Raw genomic sequence first — 24,667 nt, forward strand, 5'->3', positions numbered from 1 at the left:
ACCTGCGAAAAAATACCCAGCAGCACCTTGAACACGTCCGCTCGCCCACTGGGACTCAATGGAGGTGAAAGCTCAGTGAGCAAATCCCTTCAGAGATAGCGTGTCATGTGTCGTTTCGTTTTTTTCCCCCTTCTACCCTCTCTCGGCCGCTTATAGTCCTAATATTTGCCGAACAATTTCAGCATTTCCGCTGAGCAGAATCCGTGTTTGTTTAAGGCCTGTACAGCCGGCTGTGGTGTGAGCAAATGAGCAGGAGATGGAAGCAGGCCTGAAGACCAAAAAAAAAAAAAAAGAATAAATGAGTTTAAAAAGAAAAAGTCAAATTTCACAATCTCTTGAAAGAAAATGGTTGAATTGTTTTATTCAGAGATTTTGAAACCGGGGAGGCACATGAGGGTTAAATAATAATAATAATATTAATAATGCAACTTGACCTCTTCAGAAACATCATAAAGAGTTGTGTACGTGTGAGCAAGACGCAAAACATCCAGCAAAAGGTGATCAAACTGTGACTTTTAGGTTCCGCGCACAAACACAAAGCGCCGACCGCTTCGTGATGAATTGTTGCTTTGCATGGCGAGCCACTGTTTTCAAAGCGTGGCCAAGACGAACAGCGGGGAGAATCAAATGTACGCCGTCAGTACAGACCAGATGAATTCGGCTTGAATTAATTAGTGTAAACAAAAGGGACGAGCCACCGGGCGATGATATGCGCTCTCACAGCCGACGCGTACCTCCTCCTTCAGTGCAGAAATATGTGCATATCTGAATGCTGTGCGAGCGCTTAGACTTTCCCATAATCAGAGGGGGTCGCCGAGTTCAGCCCCGACGCAGTCATTCTGTCCATCCTGTCGAAAGGCTTTAGGATGACAGAGCCATCCCTCCGGCTCGCACAATTTAAGTACGGGTGCCAGCTAAATCCTCTGAATATAAATAGAGGCAAGGCAAGCGTATAGTCAATACTTAAAAAGAATAAAGCATCCCTATCCAACTTGATCCGAAACCGATCTAAGGCACCGCTTTAAGTAAAATGTTGCAATAAAGAAAAGAAAAAATACAAAAATAAAACATTGTTCACAAAGAAAGTTTTTTTTTTTTTAAGACTAGGAGCAATTAAAATAATATTTCAATTTCTTTAACACAATATGCCCTTATTTGATCTGAATCTCTGTCCCCTTCTGTGCATCTTCACTCTATTTATGCTGAATTCTCATTATTTATCCGATAATCCAAATTATAATTCATACTATTGAGTCAGTATGTCAATCATGCAAGAATACATTTAATGAGGTCTTTTGTTTTTTTCTCGTTTTACCCTAAATTGTCTGCATTTTAGAAGATATATGTATCTATATATGTATCTATCTATCTATCTGTTGTAGACATCAGCAAATTCTACAGTCCAAACTACGGTGAGAGAGCATCCATTGTTCCTCGCGGTTTAAGAATGCACGAGTTTGATGCCCTGTCCCGTGTCCAACACAGCCGGAGGGAACCAGGACATTTTACACCTCCGGAAGCAGCGCAGACACACCCTGCACAGCCAGAACAGGTTGAGGCTGCAACACCAGTTGGACACGTGCACCATGGGATACGTGGCTTTGGGGAAGTGGGTCTGCCAGTGTTTGGCCACGTCGGTTCCGGTGGGGAGGTGCAGCGTGTAGTCGCTCCAGCGCTTGGACACGCCGTAGACGGCCGTCACCGTCCTCCCTCTCTCCGACCACTGCGTGTCGCACTCTGGGTTGCAGTTGAACTCCACCCATTCGGATGTGAAGTCCCCCAGCAGGGGGGCGTCCCCGGCCTCGGGGTCGACGCAGGCGGCCGACAGCTCGGCGCCCTGCACCGCCACGTAGACGCCCTCCATCTTGCGGACCTCCTTGACCCAGGGGAGGGAGTGCTCGGTATCCAGGACGAGGATGAGGCGGGAACAGTGGCCGGCGTTCTTCTCTTTCCACAGCTCCAGCAGCTGGGCCAGGTGGAGACGCTCACCTCCTGCGGCAAGTTGAACAGGGAGCGGATGTTGGATGGAAAAAAGAAAAAGAAAAAAGAAACACTTAAATGATTGTCCAGAATCTGGATTTAGCCACTAACTTAACTTCACCACGCTGCCGTAGTGTTGTTTCTGAAGCCACTATCAGCTCAGAGTGAAGTTCAAGGACATTTCAAGGACACACCAGGCTGTTGATGGTCAGACTGACTTTTCAGTCGTCAAAACTGTCAATTCCTCCACGCAGGGCTGCACTCCTGCCTAACAGCCGTCATCACAACCACAGGCACTGCATAAAGACGCTGTTTTCAGGAGGGCAGCAGGAAACTACAAAGACTGGAGTTGAGCTCCTATTTTAGTTTCAACAACGTCAGACTTCATAAGACATAAGACGAAAGTAGAAATGAGTAAATGAGCACCTTTTACTGAGGAATGGTTTATATTTGAATAGGAAACTGGGCCTTATCCACATGCACACATCTAGAGCCGATCCTGTTTGCTTTAATCTATTGTGATTCACCGTCCCTGTTTGCAATGAAAACGATACTTCCAATTATGAACTATCGTAAATAAAAAAAATCTTAACTATTTCCAATTGTGTTTGCTGCCGAAACAACCACCACTTTTTCAAAACAATGTTCACAATTATCCACTGAAGGCCGACTGAAAACGACCCTTCACGGTGGTGACTCAGGGAAGTGATTATCTCTCCTGCAGGGATTTTTTTTCTTCTTCTTCTTCTTCTTCTTCTTGTTTGCAGCAGCACACAGAGATAATACATCGAGTAATCTCTGAGCAGAGGAGCCGGCGCTGACACCGTGTTAACCTGCTGTGATTCTCATTTCTATTGAAGGAGCGCTCGTGTCACAGCAGACCGTCGGCAACTTTCACAGAATCGTCTCCACTGGAAGCAAAAACTTGGTCGCCGAGTCCTTCACAGCAATTTTAACTCTTTTTTTTGTTTCCCCGTCTGATCTGTGCAAATCAGCCCGATTGACTGAGAGAAAGGGGGAATGAAAGGAATGGAAATCAAACTGTCATGCAAATGAGTTTGCGGCCGGAATACAATATCCGCCCAACGCTGCCCGACACAACAGCTCAGCAGTCGATTCCACTCCTGTGCTGAATTGTTGTTGTGTTGCTCCTCTGATTCAAGTCCTTGGTAATTATCAAGTGTTTAGATGTGATAAGCACTCACGGGCTTTGAAGAGATAAAACTGATATCCAACTTATGATGCATCTAAAGACATCTTTGAGCACCGAAGGTGGCAAATGTCATCCATTTGATGTTGAAAAAGAAGCGGGGTAAAAAGACACAGATGCCAAAATAAATGAAAAATCTTGTTTTACACCACCGGTCTATTGCAAAAGCAATTTGATCTCAATTTCTAAATACATTATAAACACATATGAAAGAATGAAAGCAGCGTTTTGCGATTCTGCTGCATACGATTATACGACATTATTATCACCGCAGGAGTTCTCACCTCTGCCTGCATTACAGTCGCACTTTTCTGTCATTTAAATTTCAGATTTGAGAGGAGTTTGCTCCACTCAGGCTTTACAGTCCTTTATCCAGCATGATGTCAACGCAATTGGTAATCTGCTCCACTGTTGGTGAAAATATATTTTTGATAAAGTGGAGATTGTGTCTTTTTCATGGATGGAGGAACAGCAGATTTTATTCTCATTATATTCTTTTTTATGTTTATATGGGCGATAGTTGCAGCCTCTATTGAAATAGTAGGTTTATTCATATTCCCCCATCAACGAACAAAGCTTTTTGAAGATTTTACAGAAAACAGACAAGCGGCTCACAGTGACCTTTGACAAAAACCTAATCAGGTCCTGTGCGATGTCAAACTTGTAAAAATAAATAAATGAATGAATGAATGAATGAATGAATGAATGAATGAATGAATGAATGAATGAATGAATGCATGAATGAATGAATGAATGAATGAATGAATGAATGCATGAATGAATGAAGACAACGGTGGCTTGGATCGATCAGACCTGAAGAGTTTGTTACATGTTGCCAAGAAAGAAGCGAAAGGGACATAAAAGAGGACAGACCGTGTGTTGGGGTTAGGGTTAGGGTCTCTTACCGGCCAGAGCCCACGCCCCGGACCCTTGGTGCGTGTGCCCGCTGTAGAAGATCAGATAGGTGTCGTGCCGCGGCCCGTCGACCGTGCGCAGCTCCAGGAAGTTGCGCAGCTTGGTCTGCACGGCCTCCGTGGTCACGCCGCTCGTGGAGTAGTCGCAGCCGTACGTCTGGATCATGTGGTGGGAGAAGAGGCGCTGCATGCTGTTCAGCATGCCCGTGGAGCGCAGATTCATCTGCTGCACCTGCTCGGGCGGCAGGAGAGTGGGCTGCCCGCCGGAGCTGGACCAGAGAGACAAGAGTGGAAGCATGAGTGAGAGAAACCCTGATGTTTATCTTCCTCATCTGCTCAGAGGTGAGACTTGTCAGTAGCAGCAGTGGATAAAGAAGATGGGCCACAAGCAAGTGAGCGAGGAATGACTGAGGAGAAGTAGTTGTTGTTGTTGTTTTTTTTTTCCTCTCCCCCCCCTTCAGAATGAGAACTTGATGGATTGACATGCTGGGGAGGAGGAGCTGTCTCCATCACCGGGGAGAGAGGAGACAGACAGGAGTGGATAAGGGGAGATGGAAGGAGTTGGAGTGCAGGATCACTGCCGTGGGATGTGACATTAGCCTCGGGGATGAGAAAGGGAATCAAGAATGAAAAGAAAAGTAAGAAAATAACCGGGGGGAAAAAAAAAAAAAAAAGTGAGTTTTATAGAAGACAGCAGAGCGACAAGAACCAAGAGTGGAAACTGAGGTTAAAGAGAGCTAAGGACAAAGTGATTTTAGAAAAGTGTGTGAGGACGCGTGAGGCAAAAAGCTCAAGAAAGCATCAATAACACAAGGGAGGACAAACACACACAGTGAGTTGAGGCTTTTCTGTGGAGCTATACATTATTATTATTATTATTATTATTATTATTATTTTTCATCTCGAAGCTGAATGTAATTCACAGATAACAAAATCTTCCCTTCTTGAGACGTCAACATACACTGTTGCTCCAGACACCAGTCCTATTCAGGTCCATCTAGTTGAGTTTTTGACCGTCTTTGGTGTTTCTTTATTTTTTTTATTTAGGTCTGAAAACATGTGATCGTGATGCTCCCCTTGCATTCAGTCTTCTTTTCCTTTGTATTTATTTCTTCTTCTCTTAAATCTATTTTTTTTCCCCGGTGTTGTCTATTATTTAGTTCCATGCACAATACTTCACATGTGCCTAAACTGCCAGTTTATGTGTGCAAATGACAAATACAAATCTTGTTCATCCTTTGGGAGTTCATCAAATGTGTCACCTTTTGAGTATTATTTTTTAGATATTTTAAAGTCGGGAGAATTTACTTTTATCTGTTTCTATAAATATTAGATTAATAATTAACATTATGGTGAGTGGATCTTAGCAGCAGGAAAAGGGCCCATCGTATTGTATTTGAGATAAAATATGATATAAAATGAATAAATAGACGCACAATAACAACCTCCAAGAACAATGACCAGAAGAGGAGGAGCACGCTTTTCATTTGGGTGTGGCTTTAATAGTTGTGTCATTTCTCCGGGATGGTAAGGAGCTGTGAGAAGCGGTGTGAGGGACATCCTGGATTTCCAACATCTTCGGTCTGTGAACCTCGGGCCTCTGTGTGATGCAAGGCCTCTGTTTTGAAGCCGTGATGAAAGATTCCTGTCATCTCTCGTCTGGGACAGCCCGAAATGTTCCCACTTCTTTTGGCGAGCAGACCGATAAATGGCAATTACTTGTCCCGGGGGCCGGGTGGCGGCAATTTTCTGTCTCGGGGTGGCTCAGCTGGTGGAGTGGGTCTTCTTTCAAATGTGTTTTTTGGGGAAAGACATGACACTCCAGGTCGCTCCAAATGACGAATTCTGTATTGCAACCCTCGCTATGAGTGTGTGAAAGTGTGTTGCGAGTGGTAAAATGCACTCTTTAGACTTAAACTAATTTCGCTTGAGAGAGGTAGTCCACTAAACCTGGTCAGAAAATGTCATGCTGCAACATGTGCATGACTCTGTGAGCTCACCAGTCCCCTAAACCCCTCTAATCTTTTCAGATCTCGTGGCGCTCGGAGGAGCGAAGGCTCGTAGTTTGAAATTCCTACCACGTCCCCCCCTTGTGACACTTCCTCTTTCATCCCAAAAAATAAATAAATAAATAAAAAATCCTGTCCTCCTCCCCACAGATCTCTCTAAGCTCTGTCCTTCCTTCCTCTCTTTCACAATTCCTCCTCTCCCTTTGCTCTCACTGTCCTCTTTTTGCTTTTATCACCGCCTTGGCTCAGTGTTTACAACCTCATTCGTCCTCCTTGTGTTTTTCCACTCTCCTGGTTTTACCCCGTGTGCCTCCCCCTTTTCACCCCTATCCCTCTAATCTCCCCGAGGGGATCTTGTCATTGTGAAAACACGATCTGTGTCGCCATCAAACAGCCCATTATACACTGCTGCATTCTCATCAGGCGCTCACTCTTTCCCTATGGATCATGCGCACGCCGCCGAGCATACAGAGCGCTCAGCGCTCCAACGCGACACCAGCCTGCATCCCCAATCACCTGGAGAGTTGAACACTACCGAGGCTGGGATTCCCTCTCATCGCCGAAGCCCCTACCGGCCAAATGGTTGTTGAATATACAACGTCATCACAGGGAGGAAATCGCCCCCTGGAGCCTGATTTCAAAATGTCTGACGAGCCGTTTTGGAGGAGGAGACTTCAAAACTAACAGAGATTTCAGAAGATGTTCGGTCAACTGAGAGAGCGAGGCAGCTGCAGCGGCAGCTCACGGCTCCAGCCGAAAACTTAGTATGCAGCGCAGGGAGACCTGCAATGATCCCTTAAGGGCCCAAACATTAGTAGCATGTTTATGCATAGTTATCGGCCTATTTACGCAGTTGGTTTTGTGTTAACTGAGGAGAGAGTTCAAAAGAGTGATCGTGTTTACTCACCCCAGCGAGGCTGCGAGGCGCTTCGACTCGGGATACTGGGCAGGCTGTACGACTTCTACATTACTTCTAGAAACTCCTTGGGCATACTATACTGTGGCGAGTACGTAGAACTGACTCCTGTTTACTGTGCAGGAAATAAACGACATTTCTGTGAACGTTATCAAAATGTAACTGAGTACGAACATTTTGGAGGGAATCTTTTAGACAACTGTGATGATTTGTTTTCTTCTGCATGTCAACCCACTTATTCTAGTTCTTGTTTTCCAATAGATTGTAAATTTGGGAGTTTTGCTCTTTTGTGTCCATCTTGAATATGATGCGAGCTACATTCCACGACGAGGTTGTTTATAGTGGAAACTCAGCGGTTAAGAATTTCACCTTATAGTCACACTTTCTGAGCGGAGTTTGCACTTTCTCCCCGGAGCCTTTAAGACTTTCTCTTGATTAAGATTATGAAAAAATGTTGTTTATATACACAATACATGGCACAATCCATCCAAGCATGTTCCTCCAAATCCAGACGCAACAGGAATGTGTTTATATCTTTCTATTAAAGACATACAGGTGGAATAAAGATAAAGGGGTCGTCCCATTCAAATCCGCAACATTACAAAATAACAGCGTCTCGCACAAATAATATTGTAGATCTGAATGAGTCTCTGGATGCTTTGGTGCATTCCCAGTGAATCGATGACAATACAGTTAGAATGAGGGCCTCTTTAAATCTCCGAGCTCTGATCCAGCCAAATGTGAACCATTTTCTTTGTGATATCATTACGGCCAGTACTTTTATGAGGACACTTTTTTGCTTTGTTTTTTTTTTTATTGAACCATGATTTTCAAAGCCTCCGGAGAGCTCTAGGGGAACAGCAGCAGGAACCGTGTTTTATTCCTCACTATAAGATTTTTTGTGTTTAATTTTTCAAACGAAATCTTCAGAACAACAAATGTTGCTCCCCGATGTATTAACAAACATCTTTTTAAACTGTGTTCATAGTCTCAATACAGATTTGCATTTGCAGACATTGTAGACTTATTTTCAGCCTTAAAGTGTTTCACAAGAAGAGTTCTAGATTTTATTACCAATGGATCCAAACCCTTTTCTAGAAAAATAACCACAATAAATATTAAAACAAATAAGAAAAAGCATGTATGACTCCTGAAATCTGTGTATATTTCTTCATTGTTTTACAGTTCAACAGTTTACCGATTAGTAAAATCATTGCCTCTACATTATCAATTAAGAAAAAAAAATATCAATTTGTATATTAATATTCTCAAGTACCTGCTGTAGGTGGTGGGTATGACCAGAGCGTAGCCAACACATGTTCCCCCCAGGCAGCTGCCCAGCTCGTGGAATAGGCCGTGGGTGAGAGACTCCAAGGGCAGCACCACCAGGAGAGCGCTGAGAAAGAAGCCGTTGGAGGGCTGCAAACAAGCCAAAGAATCAGAGTGACTTTCATTCACCAACTTGCAGCTCGTACCAAGGTAATCACACTCACTTAATTGGTGTTGACACGCACCAAGACACTTACACAATCCGGGACTGACACTTTGCTATTATCGCAGGACAAAACATGACAAGAACTCACTAAATGGAGACAAAATACTGCGTGAGGCTGCAGGAAAAAAACAACGACACATACATCATAAAGATCAATCCAAAACAGCATAATTACTGCAGCGTATGAGCCTGTAATTTTGAGTGTGAGTTGGTTGAGCGCAGTAATTCTGCTCTCTTATTGTCTCCTTGACATTCCTTTATTCTAAATTTTAACTCATTGAGCTCCAGGGCAGCCTGCCTTTGCTGTTCCCTTTAGAGCTGATTAGGATTTGAGCAAGTGAATCGAATTATGCCGTGATGGCTGATAAAATGCATCATTTGCATTAATCCACATGGGAATAGGCCTCTCCTTGTCACTCCAGGTTGAAGATGCAGACAAAGGGTCCATGAATACCTTTATAAATGAGTTAATGGACCAAAAAGCTATAGGCTTTGATGCTTCAATAAGAAATTGTAAGGCAAAATTACTCCCACTTTTTAGTGCACAAACCCCCCCCCCCCCCCCCCCGCCATTTAAAACAAAAAAGTCGGCTTTCACAACAGAGCATCATATCTCATGATCCACATTCATAACTGCATGGCGAATTGCTTCGAGCGCACCAAGTGGAAAATTCTGGCGTGTGCTTTTATGTTCGTTTCATTTCGATATGCAACGCTTGAATTTAGGGAGGCATGTTCCCCACGACCTGGAAGACAGTATGACACAGGGAGCCATTACAATACAGTGTGAAGTCGGTCTTTAGAATATAAGGCAATCTCGTAGTGGTTCTCCCAGGCTTAGAATTGATTTGCATGAGTCAGCCTGAAGCTGTGGGAGTCGGAGTTGCTCATGAGCAGCTCTGCACTTAACGGCAATGCATTCAAAAGCCGAAGTCTGAATTGAGAAGTTACTCTTACACCATTTCACAAAAAAATCTTTTCTTTTTTCACTCAGGCCACATTTTTGCACTTTTCCACAAAGACTTTAGACATATATATATATAAGCACCATAAGTTAAGGCCTAAAAACATTTAAGTTGAATCAACGCCTTTCAGAACACTACTCAGGGCCTTGATTTATTGCTGAGGTTACCCTAAACTGTGTGCAAGTTTGCATGACAATTGCATCGGATACCACTCCGAAAAGGAATCAAAGAGTGGCGCACAAGCTCAAAATCAGGAGAACACAAACACCTGCAATTTTGCAACCGATATCAACAATGTGCAGATTCCAAATTAGGACTCCGGCCCATGAGACTCTTACAAGGTAAACGTCTAATAAGGCTAAATAAGTTATTGCTGCTCTTTATGCAAGTAGATAGGGATATTAAAGTGCTAATTAAATTGGTTCCACATGAGAGAAGAAGAGACTCAATTCTGGGAGCAACACCCGACTACACACTTGTACTAAACACACACACAAGGTGTTCAACGAAAGTCTTGACCTGCTGAGTGGGTCTTTTCTTGTATAAGCTTACGGGGCACGGCTGTGCTATTATTTGTCTCCTGACTGTGGCTTTTACAAAAATAAACATGAATTATATTCTAAACTGCGTTGCACGGTAAATATACTACTTGAACTATGCTTTCTCGTAACATTTTCTGACGGGCCTTACCTGCCAGGAAACAGCAGCCAATATGACCGTTGACACCAGGCTGAAGAACATCAGGCGTTCGGAGATGAGGCAGAAGTGCCGGATGCCTCTGGAGGCCATCACTTGATTCAGACTCCGCGTACCGGAGCGCTGGGCCCGCCACGTCTTCTGGCACTCGCTCAACTTGTTGTGGAAGCCCCAAAGTGTGATCAGCAGGACAACGTGGCAGATGGACCAGAAAAGGCCAAACAGACAAAAGCCTGGGATCACCAGGTACCACAAGTCCAAGCTGCCAAGCTGGAAAATGTATGCGAAACATGTCATTAAATACAATCTTCTAAAGTGGAATCATGGCAACAAACTTTGTAAATGGTGACATTTTTGATTGATATGGTCATTTATGCAGAATGCTGAACATACCTTTAAGGCGGCCAAGACAAAGAAGGCCAGCTCAATCATACTGAGAGGAAACAGTGACAGCCTCCTCCACACCTTCCCCAGGGAGAGCAGGGGCATCCAGCGCTCACTGGGCCCCAGCCCGCTGAAATACACGTCCAGCATGGGCTCACAGAGTAACTTGCCCAGGTAGCAGCCCAAGGCATAAGGGTTGGCTGAAATAGTTAAGGCCTGGAAAAACACCAGAGAGGTGACAAGTGCGAAACAGATGAGGTTTGGCAGAGCGAGGACGGATTTCATTCTCAAGTCCACAATGAGTGCCCCGAGTGCCACTACCAAGCCAATTATGGCCACTGACTTGTGAATAAGCATGGCAGTGCTGGCAATGCCGAATCCCAGGAGCTCCAGGAACTCCGCTGATTTAAGCAAAGTGGGTTTGTAATGGATGGAGCTGCATATCCGCTCGGTTAGGGCCCACACTGCCTTCATGATCACACTGGCGAGAAGGAGATAGTTGGCGACCACCTCTTTGACATTTGAGTCCAAGGCGGGGCTGTTGAGGAAGCACAGAAGGCCGAGCAGAAAGCCAAACCACAAGTGGAACAAGCTCAGGCTGGCCTTCTCCATGGCAAAGTAGTAATGGAGGATGCTGGCGATTCCCAGGACGAAGAGGCCCAGGATGAAGATGACCAAAATCATGGGTTCGCTCGTCACTTCCCAGCGCACGTACATGCCGACGCACACTGCCACCAGGAGATTGATGCTGGACAGGTAGCCCAAGCATCGCACTGATGTGAACAAGTCCACCTCCTTCGGCGCCTCAACCGTCAGCTCCTCTTCTTCCTCCTCCCGGTCCATGGCTGACTCCCCAGTCAACTTGTCCACGACTTGAAAGCAACTTTCCACCAGTTACCTCGCTTTAGTTTTCAGTGTGAGGACATCGCCTCTTGATGACATGCTTCTTAATCAACCCCTGGGAACAAAAAGCACAAGTTTTAACTTGTATATCTGTAACAAAACCAATCTCCAATCTGGCCCGTCTCACCACCAAGCAAATGATAAAAATGTCAACAAAAACAGAGATAGTTTAAACAAATTTCTTAGGAGAATACTCCATTAATATTGGCTTTATGTTAAGAATGTAGTGATTTTTAAAAGTAATTGATTCATTTTGCGGCAATACAGACAGCTTCATGAGCTAAAAACGTTAAAGTTCAAATGTAAGAGTTATGATAGCACTATTTTACCACTTCGGCCCACCCAAGATTAAATGTGTTTGGTCTAAAGCCTTTCATACAGCAGTATTTTAGCAACCACAAAACATAAAAATACAGATTCGGGTAAAGACTGTGACATTGTGCAAACATGTAAACTGGCTCTACTTGTATTTTACTCTCCAAAGATGATGAATCAATTTTAAGATGACCAAAATGTATTTAAAAAAAGAAAAATAAGTGATAATTGGAGAGCGTCAACCTTTGTTTAGAAAGGCGTGTAAAGGTACTCATAAATCAAAAGGATTCACAAAGAAAGAAAACCAGGTCCCCTTTCCCCCCAAATACATAAATACAATAAATGACAAAAAACAACAACAAAAACAAACTAAAAGATGAGCTTTAAAAGATGGATTATCCAACAACAAAGTTATATATTATGTACAGATGTGCTATTTGGTTGGTGTGTTTTGGTTTTACTACACAGAAGAGGCTTTTTTTTACAATCAATATCTAATTCCAGAAGATTGACTGTGAGAGAGATTATTTCAAGCATAATAACACTTTTTTTTTAATTCTTATAGGAGATCTATAGTTATTTACACGAGTTTATATCAACAGCGGATAACTTCGACTCTGTAACTTTTACGTTGATTCTCTCTCTTTCAGTTACTGACAAACAGAAGAACAGTCGAGGCAAAGGCATGTATTCGGATGCATAATTTATAAATAAGACATGATAGTTCCTGCAGGCCTGCTGTCAGAAAGTGACGATGTGGCACCGCAGCTACAACTTTGCCGTCTTTTCTCCGTCCAAGGTGAGAAAACTATCGTTTCTATATAGTGTCTAGAGCTCTGCCACACACTAAAAGTAGCTTTTGCGCAAATGCAAAGAGATGTGAAATGTCAAAATAACTTTAAAAACCGAGTTTTTATCAAATTGTTGCTTACATGTTGGTTGTTAGGATGACAGCAACTGTACTTCCGGGGTCTCCACTACGGAAACTCCCGTATGTCAAAATACCCCGCCTTCGCTTTTTCCTGCTCCGCCATAATGAATGCGATTTGAAAAGTATTTTTCCTTTTTTAGTGAGGACTCATTCATTTTCCCTCAAACTGATACTTTAATGATCTCACAGGGCGGTGGGGGAAATGTTGCAATAGCAAGTGGACAGTAAAAAAAGAGTAGCAAAAGAATGTAAACAATAATAATTATTGAATAACAACCTTAACAATAATATAAAAGCAAGATAACAGAGAGAATATGTAACATCCTCGCACAATAATGTTGCCACTGACTGGAAATATACCAGAGATTATGTTATTATTGGACAGAATGAAAAATGTATATTGCACACAAGGGAACAGTGATCAACATTTAAAAAGTGCAGTGCGTGAAATTGTCCACTTTTGGGGTTATTATACGTAGTAGTAATATACACTTTTAATAAGCACTCATTGTCTAATTATTGGTCAGTGCCGCTAACCACTGCACCACTATGCAGCCCTGTCTTGTATCCAAGTGTTTAAATTAAACCCCTTCACATGTGACACAAATATCAGAATTTATTGCTGCAATACTGTGCAACTGAACTTACGGGGTTTCTGGTGTGTTTACGGGTAAGTGGGGAAATAAGAATGAAATCAGAATGGACAACATACCTGAATGCAATGAATCTAAAACAACAATACAAAACAAAATGCATGAAACCAAAACAAACTACAGGTTTGCATTTCCGGAAGAAAATTAATATGTGAATGCCGCATGGAGACCCAACTGGCTTCTATCTGCTTACTCTGCTTGTGGCATTCACATAAAAGGATTTGAATCACAATATGTGAATGCCTTGTGACAGTCACATAATAATAAGTGTCTTGTGGCATTCCCATAATAAAGATTTGAACCACTAAATGTGAATGCCTTGTGGCATTCACATAAAAAAACACACAAAGAAACATTTATTGATCCCATCACATTTATCACAATTAAAGTGATATCAATACTTCAAATAGTTGCTTGTATTTGTCTGTAAAAGCAATGTAGCAATGTTTATTTATATATTAACTTCAGCTGCATCGTGTTATTTACATGATGGTTTATGCAGGGGATGGCAATATTGTTTGAATTTATCTCCAGAATTTTCTGTGGCTGATGTGTTGGGTTGTTTCTTGAACACTCTCAACTGGGAATGTGTTCCAGTTGCATAAATGCACCATCAATTCTGTGTTTTTAAGTAGTGTCGGTAATGGAAGGTGGGAATTCATCTGAATATGGTCAAACTGGGAGCTTCCCAATGGGAAAGTGAGAAGCGGGATGCCGTTGATGTGAAGGTTGAAAAATGTACTCTCTTTGTGCAAATTAATCATTTTTGTCACATTTCTTTCTCATACTAATAGACGTACCATTCACAACTTACGTGTATTAGATTTGCAGACTGTAAATCTGTATGGCAGCTAGATAAGTGAACAGCAGCAAACAAAGTCATGACAGCACAGAAAACGTCCATATATGTAGTATAAAAAGAAATTGTGCCTCATGAGCTACAGTTCATGCCCCCTTAGGTTGATGTATCTGATGACAAGTTTGTTTGTCTCTTTTCTGTACTCTAACACTGAAGCGGCACTGCTGTGGGCACCCATGTTGCCTGTTTGTTATTGTCATGCTCAGACTGTAAACTGGGAAATAGGACCTTCCTAAATGGTAACTATCTCAGTTCCCACGTCTAAGTATCCCGTCTAACCCGTCTACATGCATTGTGTTGCTGCCACACGACTGACTGCTCATTTATGAAAATATGTGGTCTGTCAAACAAGTGCAGGCCGACCTAATGATGCCCATGGGTGTATCACAATGTTGTATTCAGATAATCACAATGTTTTACGCTTATAATGACATGTTCGAGGTTGGTTTGATCTTTTTTAGATATATTTACATTATTCTATTTGGCCCAGATCTATGTATTTACCTCTTTGTACTTATTTTCATTATGAAGATGTTGAACTTGAGCTGTGTGTGTGTTTTATGACTTTAGGAGTATCGGCTACGAGTGCACGGTGAAAAGTGCTCCCACACAATTGTGCTTTTTCTCTCTTAGGCAAAGTCAGAGAAAAATGAGAGACAGAGGAGAAGTGAAAGCAGGACAGCAGTAACATTTGTCATTGCAGGAAAGTCGCAGGTGGAACCAATAACATTTACGAGGACTTTGCTCCCCTCAAGCACCCCGATGAGACAGTGCAGTCGATACCGGCACACTGGAACTTCCACTTTAATGTAACGTAATCAGTGTTATTAATTAGACATGTGCTTTATTGGCCACCGCGACCCATCCAAGTGTGACAAAACTGATAATGATTATAAAGAAAATCATCAGGTTTGATTACGCTGCATCAAACATTTCTGATAAGGGCTGATAAAAGGACAAAAAAAAATTTACCCGACAGGTTTACTGAAGTAATATATTCAAGAACCCACCAAAATGGAAAAGGAAAGGTCTATTTGAGTGTTTGCAGTCTCACAATGTCCACAACAACAAAATTGTAGTTTGTAAATGTTTAATATTTGTGACTCTATAAAAAGCATTTTACTCCCAGCACTTCTATAACTGGCAGCACAAAAATATATCTGTATCATAGATTTTGTAAACAAATATAAACCCGCAAGCTTCTTGGATTAGAAGTATATTTACTCCATTAATGAAGAGAAGCCTGTTAAAAGGTTTATTTAGGATTTTCCACTGATGCTGTGTGATAAATGTAACGATCGGGGCAACATCAAGAAGCAGGCTTACTCAATACCCACAGGGCATACTGAAGCAAGCTAATGCAAGCATGCACGTGTGACGCTTGTGTTTTTCAGGGAGTGTGTGGTTGTGTGCGTGTGTGTGTGTGTGTGTCAGCGACTTGTATGCTGCTTTGATCACATGTTGACAGAAGGCACAACTGAGAACACAAAGGACCCCAGCCTCCTCACATGGCCCCTTTTTCACACAATGGTTACGGCTGTGTGTTTGATGTAAACACGGAAATGCACAACGGTCTCTTTGTGCTGTGCAGGAATCTTTCAAATTTAATTGACCTGGAAAATGAACCGAGTCCCTCTCTGAACTGAGGATCATCACTAAATGATGCTGGAGAATATAGATTTTCTTGTCCAACGAATGAAACTTTCGGTTTACATTACTGTGATCATTACACAGCGTGGTACTTCAGCCGCGGGAGGCTATTGCTGCGGTCATTGTATATTCACACAACCTCATACCAAAATGATTGCTTCATTTGCCCTTTGATAAACAACAATCCTCAAACAAAACCAAACAGAGAGCGGCACTGTGGTATCGTGGTTTAGACTGACGTTTCATAGGGTTTTTAAAATGTACATCCCCATCGTTTTATCAACTTAGTTCCGGGGATACGGGAACAAATCCTTAAATATCACTGGGGTTAAGGCAAAGTAGGATATTAACAAGTTTCCTGTTCATCCCAGGGCAAACCAAGCCAACATAATAGTAGGATAGGAAAAGGAAAAAAAAAGAAAAGGATAGGGCAGAGACAGGAACAGAAGGCAAAGCTCACAAATTAATATTTTTTTCCATAAATCTAAGAGTAAAAGGGTTAGCGCTAAACCACCGTGTCCCAACAGGATGTAATTGTACAAGCGGCATAACCAACAGAAGAAGCGGCCACCAAGTTCAGTTGCATTTTCAGTAAGATACAGTCCATTAAACAAGTGGAAGTTTCCTTCATGAAGATAAAGAACATACTTACAGAAGATTTCAGTGGATGATGACCAGGAGGTCATTACATCTCCTGCTAATTCCTCCCAAATCCATTTATTTCTGTCTAAAGTACAAGATAAGTAATAAAACGAAGGAGTCACCACATTTATTCAATTACTGCCTTGTGTCCATGCATAATTTAACAATGCAGTGATCAAATGCTTTCCCACAACTGTAATGCACGTGCAGGTCGGGTATAATGAGGCCCTTTTCAATACGCGGATGGTGCAAAAAATATAGCATGATGTCTTGAAGAGTAACCTGCTCAAAAAATCCTATGAAACGGATACACGTGCACGCTGAAAAGGAGAGTTTTTTGTTAAAAGCTGGTGGGGTTAAATGAGGATAGGGCCGAGCGAGTGTTCGGGAAATAGACAGTGGGAAGGAGGAGAGGGATATAGGACACTAAAGGAGACAGGTTTGTCTGAATAATGCAGGGGCTCCCTTCATTCTAATGTCTCTCTCTCTCTCTCTCTCTCTCTCTCTCTCTCTCTCTCTCTCTCTCTCTCTCTCTCTCTCTCTCTCTCTCTCTCTCTCTCATTCTCTCTCTCTCACGCACACACGCACACTCAAGCTGAACTGAAACATATGAATATTAATTCACATTGATATTCTAATGACAAGTCAGCATTAAGAAACTGTTTCATCTTGCTATTAATTTTCATAGTTGGCTTTAAATTCAAACTTAGAGGAGTATTGAACTGTAATAGAAAAGAAAAAAAAGAAAAGTGTATATTAGTACTGGGATGGCATGTGAATATACAGCTCTGGCACGCAGGCGAGACACACTCCAAATACCCACCACCTTGACCGGGACACCCTTGGTTTTTTGTCTCATCACATAAAAGGCACTCTGCTTCTTTCGCTGGCATTGGCAATAAATCGTTTACTGCGGAAAGTACAAAGACTCCTGAATGAACTGTGATGAGAAATGGCCCCCCCCAAAAAATGGAGAGAGAACAAAATATAAAATCTGTCTCCTTCAGGTCGTTGTGGATTTTATCTGTCCAGTTCTATAAACATCACTGCAAATATCTAAATATTAAATTACTAACTACTTTTAGGTGGTTTTTTTTTTTTTTTTCAGATGCATATTTCGGTCGTGATGGAGTATTTACATGGAACACTCAATTCAAAGTGGTCAGAGAAGGTGCGTGGGTTCCCCGGCGTCACATCGTCACAGCCAGTTATGTGATAAGGGACTGCTTTCTTTCATATGCAGTGCAGGACAGTGCTGGACACACATGGGAGCCCTCAGCCAACAGGAGAGGTCTGTTCAATCAGGGTTTCATCTTCAGAGAAATCAATGTGATGGAGCGTTGCACCTAAAGTGGATGTTAGGAGAGGCAGGCAGCATTCGAAGCTGAAATCAAAAGACGTTGGCGCTTAGTGTATCCATCAAGGACGGAATGAATTTTTGAATGAGATGCTTCATGACTTGATTCAGAGGGAAATAAATTGTTTGATAGGTTGATTAGGAAGAGACGGAGTGAATAGAGGAATATGAATGAACAGGCTTCACCAAGACCTGTTGGCTTGTTGGGGGAAAGGAAATCATGTTGACCTTTTCGAGATCGGGGTCTTACAGTAGTGAACCATTGAATGTCATTGGGAAGTCATCTGTGTCGTGTATTGTATTATAAATCAAGAATTAGAATGACAAAATGTAAAGCAATCAGAGAATCTTACCACAGTTGTCCTTACTCTTTGGGGATACTCACAATAGTCACAGTCATTTCCTGCTCAAGAAGCAAACTGTAAGACAAGGACACTGTCTCATCTGCCAAGATGTTGTGTCATTTTGCTGGGATCAATTCAAACTACTCACACGCAGCCTTATCCCCTGTCGACATCCCGGACATGTGGCCAGCACTGACGATGAGGCGCACCGAGAGGACGTCCTTTGCGTGACAGTTACAGTCGATGTGAAAAGTGGATTAAACTGAATTTTGAAGGTAAATATGTTTCTTTAAAAGGAGATTATTATTGCTCACTAGTACAGTGTCCTTCTACATGAACATGAGCCGTGAATCTAACTACCGGTTGAGGGCAATCGTACATTACCAATTTAATTTAGTCCTTTGCCTGAGATCACTACGCAAAGCAGCAATGACTTTTTAATAAGCCAACCTGTTCAGTCCCACTGAGCCGTGACGATGAAAAGTCTGATTCATTAATCGTGCCAACGGGGGGAAAATTATGATTCAAATAATGAATCTGTTTATGCCATTGTGAGAAATGCCATGCGCTCCCTCAAAGTCAACCGTGCACCTCTGCAGAATGGATTTTCATTCTGCGATCAACAGTGCTGATGATAATGGCATTGTTCATTAAACACACGCGGATTCACAAATGAGGGATCTGACTTCTATCTCTGTTGCCGAGCTTTAATGTGCTTGTCTTGTAATTGGCCGGGATTAGTCATTAGTTTGTCAAGTGTGAACACAGTCCAGTTGCGTTTGCCTACCCTTGGCAGATGGATCTGAGACAAAAAAAAAGTCTCTTGATGTCCCTTCACTCTGTTTCATCACCAGCTTAAAGCGAGTCTGTAGAGAGAAATAAGGGAGAAAAAGGCCTTTCTGTGCTTCCTCAAGGTTTTTACAAATAAGCATCCAAACTTTAACCGACTTCACACATAAAACAAAAGGACGAGAAAAGGTTTAGAAGTGAACGGAGAAGAGGGCGGAATGTCTTGCTTTTCTGAAACGTATGCTATATTTTTCACTTCCCAGTGTGTGTGTCCAGTGTCCAAACATCTGTGCAGTCACATGAAAAATACCTTATGCAGCATTTCTTCTGCCAGACACCTCCACAGGGCCTGAGAAATGTACACACCTGCCATGCGGCAGAGCCTCGGCATCCTGAGGGAACTCATGGCCCAATGGCCTGGGAAAATAAGCTGCCACAACATCTAACAAAAGCCCACATAAGTCACCATAACATAACGTATTTGCCTCCATTGTCTCGACAAATCCACTTTGGATCCAACTTACATGAGAAAGCATTAAAACAGGGCCAAACCTGAATATACAAAATGTACCATCTTCCCAATAAGCACGGTGTTTTCAGTCTTGGAATAAATCACACTGGTCAAGTTTATTGTCCATACTTCTTTTTTTCTGGCTTTAGCCCACATTGGGTAATCGTAGCAGTATGGAAAGCAAAGAAGCTTGGACATCCCTATTTCCCAAAACTTTCCCCAGCTCCTCTTGGAGGAGCCTTTCTTCTAATTGGACTTACCAGGTAATTATGTATGTATTGTAGAAACACACTCTGATCTCAAGTGGTTAGCCTGAAACACATGATGGACAAATGTAAGCAGTCTGTGTCAGGTGTTGTCAAAGCCCGATATGTAACAACGACCCAAAATGTAACAAGGACCTGAATAATTATAAAATATAATATAATAAAACCCACAGTGTAATAACTGGTCGATAATGTAGCAAAAGTGCTGAGCCTGAAATGTAATTCAAATTTAAGAAAACCCAAAATGTCATAACTGTAATGGGTTCATCCGAAACGCATGTTGACGCCAGTTCTGAACAAGCCCGGAGATGTTGAAAGTTGCATACATGTGACTTGACCGTTCAGACCGCAGTCAGATATCTGATTTAGTACCACATGTGGTCGAGACCTGGTTCTGGTATGCAAAAATCAGAACTACAACTTTCACAATGTGAAAAAAAATATCGGATATGAGTCACTTGTGAGCAGACAATTTGGAATTGGATCGCATTTACCTGCAGTGTGAACGTAGCCTAATAGGCAACCATCCTCATGAGACGCTTGAACCATCTCAAATGGCTTCTCTCAATGTAAAAGAGTAGGTTGACTCTGAGTCCCTGCCAGATGGCATAGGTGAGGGTGGGGACTGGAGGAAGATCAACCAGTAAAACAGCTCCTTCAACACAACAGCCCGGTACAGGACCTGGTTTACTGCTGCTTGTTTGAATCTATGGCGGAATTAGCTTTTTAAAGAATGTTTATATTATTAAATAAAAGCTTTTTGAGGGGAAGGGATGATTTTTGGTTTTGATTGGCATTAATTTAATTAACAGGTGGACTGGACCTATATATTTAAACTAAAAGTTTGAATTCAAAATTACATAAATATAAGCCATACATAAATATTGCCATTAAACTGTATAAATACATTCGTAGCTCTTGTAGGATGATTCACGCCGACTGGTGATGTGCGAACTTCACTCCTGACCTCTCCACATGGGTAATACGTATACTTTATCCTGTTTGATACTGCTAAGCCAGTCGTACGAAGTTTGATAATCAAACAAGTGACTCATGTTCAGAGACGCAGGCAGGATTTGTGGTGGTGATGACAAGAACGGTGTTGTTCAACTGTTGATAAACACGACTGGTCATGATCTACAACCAAAAGACCAAAAAAGGGGGATACTCACTGCTGGAGAAAGAGACACACGTCGGTGGTTTCTGTATGTGCTGCAGGGAATTTGTCATCCTCCACTAGTGGCAGCGGTAGTGTTCGGACACCTTCTGTGCACTAGCTGATGATTCACCTCTTTGAGTGCGGCTCCAACGAAGATACTCGCAGTACAAATCATCATCATCATCTCCCTGTCTCTTTCCATCACGCTCTCCCTCCTTCATTGTGTCACTCATGCCGTTTATGTGTCAGTCCTTCTACCGCACGCATCTCCCTTTTCGAATTATTTGCTCACTCTTACGCTCTCTCGCTCTCCATATTTATTAGGGCTCGCACGCACGCACACGCGCACACACACACACACACACACGCACGCACACACATGCTTACACAATGTCAAGGTGAGTGAGCTAAGCACTTTCATGCATCAACAGAGGAGTGATAATGGCACAAACATAAAGAGAGTGAGATACTTAATTGGCCTGAAAATGACTTCTGAAATACATTTACCTTAATAGATTATTATTGGGTAAATGTCATATTAGTATGTATGTGTCCAGCACGGCCCTGTTTGAGATACGAGGAACGCTAAATGAACGAGGTCAGACCTCTCGTAAGTAATTTGTTGTCATGAAGTGATAAAAGCTAAGCCGTCTGTTTAATGTAACGTAGGAGTCAACACAGAGTTTCAGATGAAAAAAATAACATACACTGACTTGCATTTGAAGATATATATATATATATATAAAAAAACAAAAACCGCAGTATCACTATTTTAAATAATTTAAGATGTAAACAGAAAACAGAGTATATGAGAACAGAGGCGGGTGATATCCGTCTGCACCGCTCTCTTTGGAAAATGTCACTCCAATAGTTTTTTTTTTTCCTACCATCAGAGTCAAGAAGACATATTTTTCTTTTTCACTCCATCGTTTTATTCGGTCTGCACTTATGTGTTTTAGCCCTTCACTTTATTCAAAAATGTAATGTTTTCATTCTGTGTCATTTCCTTTCATATTCTGATTAATTGGAGTGTCGATGTAGGTCGTGGGAGCAGTCACACTGTGGAAATTAGATCCGGAATGTCTTCGGTCAGGCTGCCTTTAGTGCCCACAGCTCCAAATTGGCCATTGCCGGATGTGTCCCAAGGTGCAATTTTAGGCCACTGCTTCATATTCACACCCACAGATCTAACATGTTTCTCTCTGTTTGACTCTGAATTGCAGCTCTGGCATCGATTAAGGTCAGTCATCCGTTCTGCTGTCACCACGATTACATGTTTACGTGCATAGAAATGGAGGTGAATCTCTTAAGTTCAGTAAGCTGACCTCTATATATCTTTAAAATGCATTTGATGTTGCTGAAATTTCCCTACAATGGTTCTTTACTGTGAAATGTGTATAAGTGGGACACAATTATCGGCAAGCGACTAAAACAGGGGTGGGAAACCCTGGTCCCCGAGGGCCGCAGTCCTGCATGGGTTCAACGGGTCCTCACAGCTGACAGCAATTAGTGGCTCGTTATGAAGCTTCCTGCAGAGCCTCATCATGATAACGCAGGTGTGTTTGAGCAGGGAGACATGGAAAACATGCAGGTCTGCGGCCCCCGAGGACCAGCGTTCCCCATCCCTGGACTAAAGGTTAGTACTTGTACTCGTCTTTTAAAAAAAACTGATATCGATACAGCCCTAGTTTTTCTTTGCAACTAAGTTTGACTGAGTCCTCCACCAATGTTGACCTGAAGTTGGCACCTTCTCATGATATCAGACAAGCCCAGCCTGCCGTTGCATTGCACTTGTTATACACTGGGGGCCACATGTGAAGCCCCCTAGACAGTCATTAAGAAGCAATGAATCAAATAAAAGAATTGTGGACATTTGTGAAACAGTAGCTTTGCTTTTATTTTGCTTATTTGTTCGGTGTATAAGGTTCCTTGTGGTGGGCACCCTCACTAGAGCTCATAATCGTCGCACACTCCTTTGCATATGCAAACAGAATACCAAGAAATGTCAATAATAATCTTGTATTTAAAAAAAAAAAATAATGCACAGCTCACTCACCAGCTGGTGCATAAGATTGTTATGTTTCATCAGCTGCTCCATTAGAATCCATCTGATATTTAAAGACTATTAAAAATGTGCTTTTATGGGCCTCAGAATCCCAGATTTGAGTTTTGCTTCAACCTTGGAGCTGATGTGCCAGCAAGCAATAACTCAAAAAAAAAAAAAAAAAAACACACACATAAAAACAAGATTAATGTGACTTGACTCATATCAAGGGAATTCAGTCTGCTTTGCTGAGTCTAACTATTCCGACACAGGAGTATAGTGCATAATTTTCCACTTTTTTTGAGGAAACTCATTATAAACATCAAGAGCAAAATGCTTACTGCTCTATGTAGGCTGCCCTTACATCAGGAAGATTCAGAGGGAATGCTAAATAAGGTAATTAGGCTTGGCAGGGGCTACAGAGAGTAATCACTTCATAAGAGGACTTGTATGTTAAAATTGCCAAATTACTAGATGATGAGTGCGATACACTATAAAGACGTCCCAGCTTTGTAAACAAACATCTCCACTTCCTCCGCCATACTTTCTAATGAGACTCACTCAATGCTTCAGTTGGGATGTCAATACGGCCATCTTTAAAAATGCTATTCGTCACTTGTTTACATCCATTCAGGTGCTTGAAGGATATGTTAAAGACGCCGAGGCTTGCATCTTGACCCCGGCATAATCTCGTCTTTCAAAACTTCCCCTGAGTCACTGGCGCATCATAAAATGCTCAGATGTGCCGTCAGGGCCGTTGGAAGCGGCATGCAAAAATGGTCCTGAGTCATTCTCTTTGCTGAGCTTTGACTGGCATTAGAAAAGGGACGCCAATCACTAAAGAGGCAGAGAGCAAGTGAGAAAGACACAGGCTGAGAGAGAGAGAGAGAGAGAGAGAGAGAGAGAGAGAGAGAGAGAGAGAGAGAGAGAGAGAGAGAGAGAGAGTGGCAGGTCGAGCTGTCGCCATGGCAACCCTCCATCACGAAAAAAAAAACCCTTCCTGGAACAGCTGTTGTGATCTTGTGTGATTAAGCATGTGTTTTAGTCATCGTGAGCGCTCAGCCTAATAACAAGAGGTGGAGGGAATAAAAAAAGAAAGGAGGAGGAGGAGGAGGACAGAAAGCAGAGACGGAAAAGAAGACGCGAGTGTGTGTGTCAACGGGAGGATGTGAAGGCAACCATGAAAGCTTGGAATATGCCCCTTTTGAATATGTACTTTCTAAATTCAAACCCAAGTTTAGATTATTACATTATTGATATTATTACTCTCTTAAGGATTTTATGTTATTCAACATCAGCTCTCTGTGTTTTCATTGTATTTTATCTTATTTGTCTTTTTCTTTTTAATCTCACTCAGTTGCATTAATCCATTATGAATACCTCTTCATTATGTTTCATCTTCTACTCACCGTTTTCCTTTGTTTTGTCCCATCATCACCTTTTCAATCGTCTGTGAAGCCCCATGAATTGCACCAACCTGCATGCACACTGCCGTATCAGTTAAAGTTTGCTTGATTGATTCATTGAACCGAGAGACTTCTTCTCTTAGGCTAGATGAGGAGGACGTTTGGAGGAGAATCAAGATTTTTGCCAGAGCGTGAGGGAGACAGAGAGAAATAGAAAGATGGGGGCGTCTGGAAGAAATGAAAAGCAAAGAAATGAAAGAAAAATATAT

At 42.2% G+C, this 24,667-nt stretch overlaps 1 protein-coding gene across 1 annotated transcript; it reads right to left on the minus strand.

Annotated features, from left to right (window-relative positions):
• Positions 1-337: 337 nt before the first annotated feature.
• On the minus strand, positions 338-12,766 carry tmem168a (transmembrane protein 168a). Its single transcript, XM_080492151.1, has 6 exons — positions 12,720-12,766; positions 10,579-11,527; positions 10,180-10,455; positions 8,306-8,448; positions 4,096-4,373; positions 338-1,992 (listed from the first exon to the last, which is right to left on the minus strand). The coding sequence occupies exons 2-6, from the start codon at positions 11,410-11,412 to the stop codon at positions 1,442-1,444; spliced, it is 2,082 nt and encodes a 693-aa protein (XP_080348277.1). The 5' UTR covers positions 11,413-11,527; positions 12,720-12,766; the 3' UTR covers positions 338-1,441.
• Positions 12,767-24,667: the final 11,901 nt, after the last annotated feature.

The sequence above is a fragment of the Lipophrys pholis genome (assembly GCF_963383615.2).
Source record: "Lipophrys pholis genome assembly, chromosome: 22".
Classification (NCBI taxonomy): Eukaryota; Metazoa; Chordata; class Actinopteri; order Blenniiformes; family Blenniidae; genus Lipophrys; species Lipophrys pholis.

Excerpts from the sequence above, each read along its gene's own strand:
- tmem168a (XM_080492151.1), bottom strand. The coding sequence starts at position 11,412 with ATGGACCGGGAGGAGGAAGAAGAGGAGCTGACGGTTGAGGCGCCGAAG. Across the intron at positions 10,456-10,578 it reads TTGTCTTGGCCGCCTTAAAG|CTTGGCAGCTTGGACTTGTG; the intron begins GTATGTTCAGCA and ends TACATTTTCCAG. Across the intron at positions 4,374-8,305 it reads ATACCCACCACCTACAGCAG|CTCCGGCGGGCAGCCCACTC; the intron begins GTACTTGAGAAT and ends TCTCTGGTCCAG.